We start from the raw sequence: 9,280 nt of genomic DNA on the forward strand, positions 1-9,280 counted from the left end.
TTAATATAAAAGTTCAACAACCCTAAATAGGGGAAATAGTTCATTTGAATTATATTCTATATTCTTAAACCTGTATGCAATTCTTCTTATTTTATTTTTAAACATAAGCTCAAATAAAATAAATGCCATTATTTAAGTTATCGTTAAGTGTTTTGCATTACAATTTAACATTATTATTTAATGGGTTAGAGTGAGAAAGCTATACTAATGCATTTTATATTTTACATAGTTTCTTTTAGTTTTCGTTTTCTTTTCTTGTGTCTCGGTAATTTAGACAGTGTTTAGTTTCATTAAAATAGTTTTTTTTTTAATTCTTAATTATATTTTGTAAAAATACCTTTGATTAACAATTAATAGTTCATTAATGCAATTAATATATAAATTTGCATATTAATTGTTAATCCGGTGTATTTTATCAAAGTCTTCATTTCAATTTGTGTTGATGACGTCATATGTCTTCTCATTTATGTGATGACGTATGTTTCTCTCGAGCGTGACGTGTAAATAGTTTACTATGTTGAACGCAGGACCCACTTTTTTCGACGTCTCTACCATCGTAATATCATGTTTGATTAAAATCTCGAGTTCGAAATATTGCACGAATGCAAAACTTGCCATGTAGTAAAAAAAATTGTTTTTAATTCGATATTTTGAAAAATGGGTCAATGTTTTTAAACGAACATTATTATGTTCGCTCTAACGATTTTTAAATTTAATATCGAAAAATTAAGGTTTTTTTTTGGAAATCATTTTTTTAGAATACAAATTTTAATATTTGAAAACAAACTTTCCTTGCAGACATATTTTAAAACAGGCTCGTTGTTTCAATCGTGCATTTTATTTGCAGTCTAATATGCAAATAATTTACGTTTTATTTATTGATAATTATACAAATATAATTTTTACTATTCCTAGAACTGTAAAAAAGATACCTATACAAAATAAACTATTAAAAAAGAAATTGTTTTAAAAATAGATAACAATAATGACGTAGAGTTTTTTACGCTTCATGACTTTACAGTGCTCCAATTTTAATATATTAAATACAAGTTTTGATACGTACAATTCCTAGATCTCATACTAGTACATGTTTCGTTTTTACAAAGTTTTAAATTCAAATATATCGTTTAACATGTTAAGCCTTTTTTATCGTTATTTAACGGAATTATGCTCAAGTAAAATAATTGTATTCGTCCCATTGAGCAATTCAAACACATTTTTCGAGTCACCAGGAATGCATATCAGTATACTCTTGAGCCGATTCTTTCTGTATACTGTTATTTTTAGAAATTCGTCCTTTAAAAATACTATGCAAACTTGTAATACCTTACTACGCTTTTTCTTGTCATTGCAATATTCAGGAATAAAAAAACAACACGAACCGACACCTTTTTACAAATCCTTTCTTCTTTAAGAAATGTAAATGTGTATAATAAGAACAAATTTCTTGACTTAGAACTGAGTATAAATAAAAACAACCTTCTGTAGATAAGATTGTTAAATGATATCTTATCAACTGCGGCTAGCAATATAAGGCTGTCTTGGCCACTCGATATTGTAACATGATAATAGTGAGGTCCATTTTCTTAACGAAAAATCTGTTTTTTCTCGAGAATCCTACCGGATATGAGTTGACACTGGCTTTTTGATATAACTTGGCTTTTGATATATAACAGTGGAGTGTAGTTTCTTTTTAAAAATCAGCTTTGTTTTCTCGAATATCGCACCGGAAATGGTTTTCAACAAAAAAATTTTGTATTATTCCGTATTAAAATTTCTTAACAACGACTTTTCTACAAGTTTGAAGAATCGTATGTTATAAATTTCTTTCTTTCATTCATTACTAACAATTTTAAATTTAAGGATTATACCATACATTAAGAAAACTCAGAACTAAAATTTGTAACCCTCTTAATTTTTTGGCTGTAAGCTCTTAACTACTTTGGCCACAAAGTCAAATGGTCTAAGCATAGAGCTAAATCTAAAATAATGTCTGCAATTAAACACACTGTGGCATATATAAGATAAGTAGATTCATTATTATAATCGGTCTCAAGATTAAATATTTACTTACTTGTGGCCAGCTAAAACATTCCCACCTAGCAACTATTTTACATAGTGCCCCCACACCTAGTGTACGATAAGTGTAACATACCACACATCTTGCACAACATCCTCGATCCTGACAATGACAGCTTCACATAATGAATTTGAATCATTACATGAACTGCGAGTAGTTGCGCCCTGATAAAAACTATAGCAATTATCAACACTCTTCTGTTGTTGTTCCCATCATCAAAATTAACATAATCAGCCACACCGGCAGCGCAGTCAAATAACACCATAAAATTCCACAAACAATTTTGCATACCGCAATATTTTAGACCACGCACAGTTACAACAAAGCTGATAACCCCACGAGGGACGTTGGGGTGCCTATACACAAATGGCATGCCTCTATACCCCAGCTTGATGTCGAATAACGAGCAGTGTTACGCTACGTGCATGCGAACGAAATAACCACACCAAGTTCTATATGATGATTATGATATGCCAATGAAATCATCACCACTAACGTCCGTTCCTTCATGTATCGTAGGTTACTGCGAACTACCATGAAAAAACAAATCCCCCAAACAAATACAAATAAAAGGCAGCAACGTTCCACCCGGAGCCGGAGGCAGGTAGCTTGTAGGTCGTTTGCTGGTAGCACTGCGCGGCACTCCAACATTTAGACCAACACATTGTCACACACAAGACTCAAACTCAACTCACCGCTGCGCCCACTTTTACGTCCCCTTTACCAACATAAGAACCTCGATAAAAAAACGTATAACTTGTAATATGCTGGCACTATAAATGTGGTATTATGCTGCATGCCCCATGCTCAGGCTATTCATCCAGCCATTCTGGCAGTCATCCATCCATCCATCGTGTGGGAAACACACGACAAATCTGTTTCCCACGGTCTGAAAAATGTATCTGACAATGACAACGACCATACAATGCTGCTGCTGCTAGCCTTTGGCGCACACAGAGCTTAGTGGCAGTGGAAAGACGGGCAGCCTAGCAGTCATATCCATTCAGTCAGCCATCCCAGAGCCTCTAACTCCCTCTATCTTACATTCAACTTGCTCTTTCGTACCAACTGCCTTAAAGCTACTTTTCTCCGGATTAATATTATCGTCACACTTTTTGCGCTACATTCTTTATAAAAGGAGGATCACAAACGTGTTTATGGCTCATTCGAAATTCAGAAGCGGTCGTGGACGTTCATAACACAGAAATAACGGAGAGTGGATATAAACAGCTACCGAAGACGACGATCCATATCGGAATACGCCTATACCAAATCAACCAAATTTGGATCCTCAAGATATTTGATCTCAATTTAATTGCAAGATCAATTGTAAACTTTACAATAATGGTCATGGAGATGTCGAAGACGTATCAATACCGAAAGGTTATGAAACCACTGCTTGAGCGCAAGCGTCGAGCGCGCATCAACAAGTGTCTGGACGATCTTAAAGATCTGATGGTGGAGTGCCTCACCGAAGAAGGTGAACATGTAACGAGGCTGGAAAAAGCCGATATTTTGGAACTAACTGTCGAACACATGCGGAAGCTCAAACAGCGTGGAGCCCTAACACTAACTAAATCACAAAGCATGCATCATCAATTGGAGTCTTTTCGATCGGGTTATGTGCATGCAGCCGAACAAATTTCTCAAGTACTGGCTGCAACTCCGGGTATGAATTTGGATGTAGGCTCAAATGTGATGAGATTTTTGGCAGATCAATTGATTCAATTGCAAGCCCTACAGAAGGATCCATTTCACTTGCCCTTTATAAGGACAGAAGCGGTACCAAATATGAAAGAAGAAAACATGGATGTAATGGTTGATGTTATCAAAATCGAATCATCATCATCATCCTCATCGTCGAAATCAGAATGTGCAGATGTTTGGAGGCCATGGTGACAGTGACGGTGACGGTGGCGGTGATGGTTAACTCGATATATCCTAAAATTTAAAATTAAATTTAAGAAAAAAGACTGGTGCATTCTATGAGTGACAATTTTCATTTATACATAATTCCAAACAAAGGATAAACAGTCTTCCATTTTTGCTGCTTAAATTTATCATCAACTTTGTTGTTCTCTAAGACACTGTGATATACAAAATGTACAATAGATTTTAAGACCGTATTATTTAAGAAAACCGGTTAAAAGCTTTAAAATCGAATTAAATTAAATCAAGATTTATATACTATGTACATAAATATATATTTATATAATCTGCATAAATACATTCATTGTAGTAACATTACACTTGGACTTATATTTTATTGTGTTCTAATGCGTAATTTAAACAATCAATCAAGATTTTAGAAACGTTTTGGGATTTTAAATTCGTATATATATTTCTAAAGAAGAATCAATGCTGTCGTGTATGGCTTCTTTGCAAAAATGTTTGATATTATTTTGACGACTGTTTATGTAAGTTGATACAGAATCGAACTTTCTAGATACCAAATTAAGGGATACCAACAAATTCGCAAACGAATTCCTTTTTAATCAACAGGAATACATATTTTTGTAAATGTTAACAGTTTCTTCAAATTGTAAGTGAGAATGTTAGACAACTATAGGCTGTGTTTTTAACCATTTTAATCCGTGTTTTTTTTTAAGAAATGCCTACATACAAAATACGTCAAGCTACTACATACTTTTAGCTGCCTTTTTGTAAATTGTTAAATTTATGGGACAGTGGGCATTTTGGGTGTAGAACCAACAGTATTTAAATAAGTACCAAATGGAAGCTTATCAATACTACTCAATTTCAGTATATGGCTAAAACCCAGAGATATGGTTCATTGAACCGTTAAAATTTTTGAATTTACAAAAGCAAAAACAATGTGTTAGAAATTTCCCGGTTTTCGCCCTGACTTTCCAGACTTTTAATCAGTGAAGAGGGTTTCGGTTTTCACATCACTTAACAATTGTTATTAGATTTTTTAACAACGCCACATAGAATCTACATACATATGGTAAGTATTGCATTCGTAAAAAATTTCGAACTGGAGATTTGAATCAAAGATGACATTTCGATGATAGAAAAGTCGAAAAGAGGGTCCCCCCATTCCGACTACCTAGCTGTCTGTCTGTCCACGAACCTACATTCCAACCCATTGGGTCGATTGAGTTCAAACTTGGAAATTAAGGCTTTAAGCCGATACAGATAACAGTTGTCCCTTTTTTGGTCAAAAATTAAAAATTCGAAGTTTTCGATTTTTTTGGTTGGTTCTTTTTATGAAAAGAATATACATATATAAAAAGTTTTGTATTGCTAGCATAGAACCGTTATTTTGTTTTTAAATTTTATCATGAACTTATGGACCAATTTCAATCATTTTCTTGGCACAATATTTTATACTTATATAAATATTGGATTATCAGAAAATCCCAAAATCACAAGATTTACTTTCTAGATTTTTTCAAATTTTTAACTTCCCATAGGAAGTTATTGTAATGAGTCAAATTGAAAATATTCACATTTCTCGATCTTTCAAGGTCCCTAGAGTCGAAATAAAAGATTTTTAAAAATATGTCTGTGCGTGCGTGTGTACGTACGTTCGCGACGTTTTTTTCGTTGTCCATAGCTCAAGAATCAGAAAAGACTTCAAATAAATATTGTTATTCAGATAATAAGGCAGAAAGATGCAGAAAGGGCTCTCAAGAAAATTTCGTGGGTGTTTTTTTTACCACAGCAGTTTAAAAAAAAGATAAACATTTTGGTTAACCCTAAATATCTCATGAACTAAAAACGCTAGGGACTTAAATTAAATTTTATATAATATATTGTAATGTGATAATAAAATAAACGAATTTTTGAAAAAAAAATCCAATTAATGTTTTTTCATAAATCAAACAAATTGAACAAAAAATGTGTCACCTCGGAAATTTTACGAATACAAAATGATTTAATCTTCAAAGCAATTTTGTCCAACAAAAAATATAGTTTTTTAACATCTGGGCAAATCTTGAGAAAAATCGAATTTACAGTTTTTCTTTATAAAAAATAAAAACCTAAAAAAACATTACACACAGTTAGTAAAAATTGAAAAAATCTATTTAACAAAACTAGATTTTCAAACTAAACTATTTCTTTATATGAAAAGTATTGTTGGTAATTTTAAGAATAATTCAACTGACAACTTTTTTAAGCCAACACGAAAACCTACAAACTTTTTAGCAAGACAAATCGACAGACTTATACTTATACATGTTAATAACTTTTTTAAAAGTTTTCTAAATATGCCCTACTTCATAGGGGGTTTGGGTGCATTTCATTCTGAAATATTAGAAAATGTGTTGAAACGTAGCCTTTTCAAAAAATAAAATATATTATATTCTGTCCTTGTTGCCAATTTTATAAATAATGTAAAGAACGCTACAAAAATTTAGATGCAATAAGAAAATTAGAAAGTTTGCAAGGAATATTTATTATTTTTCCTGGGAAATAAAGCAGAATTTAATGTGAAGTATTTTCTGCCTTTTTTTGCGTATTTTCTTCTGATGTAATTTCGGGAGTTTATATTATAACTATCATTTTTAGTCTTCTTACTCGTAGATTGGAGCTGATTTTAGAAGACAAATTCAAAAACATTACTGATTTGAGTCAACTTTTAAAAATATTTTGATCAAAAAGGAGTCACTTACAAATTGGAGATAGAAAAATGTTTGTTTATTGAATTTAAGAAAATAGGTGCATAATTTTTCTAAAATATAAAAACAAACTAAGTAGGAAAGAAAATATAAATTGGCAGAATCTCTTCTCACTTTAATTCACGAGAGTTTGAAAGCTTTTATATAAAATTAATAGATATGGAAGGTTCATTGTGTTTTTCAATTAGCCATTAGTTCAACGAAAATGTCACTTTTGCTATTTTTGGGACATTTGTATTCTTTAAATTCACGTGTTAACCTCAGTTCTTGAGCATTCAATGCAAATCCAGCTCAAAACTTATTAAGATCTTAAAAGTTTTTTTACTTAATAGGTAATACATTTTGAAAGAAAAACCATTTAAGGAAAGCCTTACACTATTTATGTGCGTCAAAAAAAAAATGGAATTGGTCGCGAGTTTCGGGAATTTAAAGACAAGTTTAGGTTTCCTTATAAAAATACAAAAATTCTCTGTTTTCTCAAAATATATGTATAAAGTTACCGATCTTTTATTCAAGGATGTTTTTCTTAAAAAAAATGAACATTTGCTCTTTTCTCAGAAAAGAAATAAACAATATTTAAAGTTTTTCCAAATTTAAAAAGTTGATTATAAAATTATTACTAAGCCTAACAAGTCCTACAATTAATCTTTGCTTATACAACCAAACTATATGAGCTTTATGGCTTGTACAAAAGTTGATGAAGTTTTGCAAAGCGATTAAAATATGGCTGGATTTCCGGTTAATGTTGTGTTCTTGACCTAAGCCTCAATTAAAAGTAGCACTTTTAACCCCAATGTGGAAAGCACTAAAATAAAAAAATTATTTTATTATGTAGGTACACAATAATTAATTTAAAATATAAGGAGGGTCATATTCGCTAACGCAATATGATTAGTTTTGAATGCAAGGAATTCCTTTTTATTTTTCTAATTGGATATTTTTTTAACATCGCTGAAATTGAAAACTGAAAACTGGCCACTGATATTTCCTATTTTTGTGATAGTGATCGTAAATCTTAACAATCTAATCAGAAAATAATAAAAGAACAAAAAATAGATCGTGGAACTGTAAAACAGAAATTTTATAGTCTCTTAAGCAGAAAAAAGTTCAATCAAATCAGCATCGGCATTAATGGAAGATGTAGCAGAAGAATCTACCATTTTCAATGCCCATTTAAATATGCACATATCGTTAAACAAGTACTATTCACTAGAGTTCCTTCTTATTCTTCTAATTGGATATTATTCTGTTTCCCAATAAGCAATTTTATAAGGATATAAATTCAACAAAAGAATGAGCAAGTTGAAAAATCTAAGAAGACATTTTTAAATCAAAAGACATAAAAGTTTTAATTTTTTCAATTATTTTAGTGTTTATTTCTATATTCTATTGTAAATATCACGTTTTTAAAGCTTTTTTTATTAAATTAATCGTGGAAGACATATTTAAATCTGTACTAAGAGACTCCTTTCTTTCTTTCACTCAGCATAATTTCTAAGCTTGAGCCCACCGATCGTGGAACTGGGATACGGCAGTTTGATTGTCAGTTGAGCAGCAAAGTGGTTCAATTAAATCAGCATCGGCAGGAATGGAAGATGTGGCAGTCCAGAAGAATGTACCATTTTCAGTTCGAACAAAGTGCACTGGAACATATGTAGCTAATTCTTCGTATTGATCCTCTGACCTGATGCTTGAGTTACAGCTTGAAGCGGCATAGATGCGTTCATTTGCTTCATTTTCACTCTCAATTTCGGCTTCAGCATTGCGGTTGTTCTCCAAGGATTCTAATGATTCCATTGAGGTTTGCTTGCAAAGATCACCATTCACTTTAAGTTCACTGGACTTCCGCTTATTGAAAATTATCTTGAGCATTTTCTTGATGCTATATGACATTTTCTTGTTGCTGCTACTGTGCTTCTCGTTGTATTCCATGTTGGTTGTGTTTTCGTTGGTAATGATTTCTACGCACATTTTGTTTGTTTGTGTGTTTTTATTTTCGTAAATTTAGTTGTAAGAACTTAATGTTCGTTGTTATCGAAACGATTGCTTTCGTTTGAATGATGGTTTAAGGCACAGGTCCTTGCGCTTTTATACTGTCGAGGATCTATCCCCACTCCTGTATTTTCTTACTGCAGGTTTCAGAGAAATATTAAAACACAAACAAATCTCCTTCGTTGTGTATGTTATTGTACGTGCCCTGAAACCAGATAGAAGGACCTTTTTCTGGTCTGGTGTTGTTGTGTTCCTTTGCTCAGTCTTTGGGTAAGGATAACCATACATAAAAAACGGCAGGTGTGCAGTAGCTGGTGAGATTATTTTTAATACTTGCTCTCCTGATTTTTCTGTTTTTACCTGCACCAGTTGGTTTGTAGGAGTACAACAACAAAATGGATTATACGATAAATCCTTAAAGGAAACTGATCGTGGGAAGCGAGAGTTTCTCAACATTCCCACACTTTTGAGCAGGATCAATTTGAAGCATTTTTGTTTTGTTATTTTTGTTCGTAAGAATATTACTTTCGTACGATATGTGTTCTTCTTTAGAGAATACAAT

At 32.1% G+C, this 9,280-nt stretch overlaps 2 protein-coding genes across 2 annotated transcripts; one reads left to right on the plus strand and one right to left on the minus strand.

The window, feature by feature from the left end:
• Nucleotides 1-3,150: 3,150 nt before the first annotated feature.
• LOC129939536 (enhancer of split m3 protein) lies at nt 3,151-4,327 on the plus strand. Its single transcript, XM_056047577.1, has one exon. It carries the CDS (start codon nt 3,425-3,427, stop codon nt 3,977-3,979), a length of 555 nt encoding a protein of 184 aa, XP_055903552.1. The 5' UTR covers nt 3,151-3,424; the 3' UTR covers nt 3,980-4,327.
• A 3,784-nt stretch (nt 4,328-8,111) lies between these two features.
• LOC129942610 (enhancer of split m4 protein) lies at nt 8,112-8,769 on the minus strand. The gene has a single exon (XM_056051626.1). The coding sequence runs from the start codon at nt 8,695-8,697 to the stop codon at nt 8,221-8,223; it is 477 nt and encodes a 158-aa protein (XP_055907601.1). The 5' UTR covers nt 8,698-8,769; the 3' UTR covers nt 8,112-8,220.
• Nucleotides 8,770-9,280: the final 511 nt, after the last annotated feature.

The sequence above is a fragment of the Eupeodes corollae genome, chromosome 1 (assembly GCF_945859685.1).
Source record: "Eupeodes corollae chromosome 1, idEupCoro1.1, whole genome shotgun sequence".
Lineage (NCBI taxonomy): Eukaryota > Metazoa > Arthropoda > Insecta > Diptera > Syrphidae > Eupeodes > Eupeodes corollae.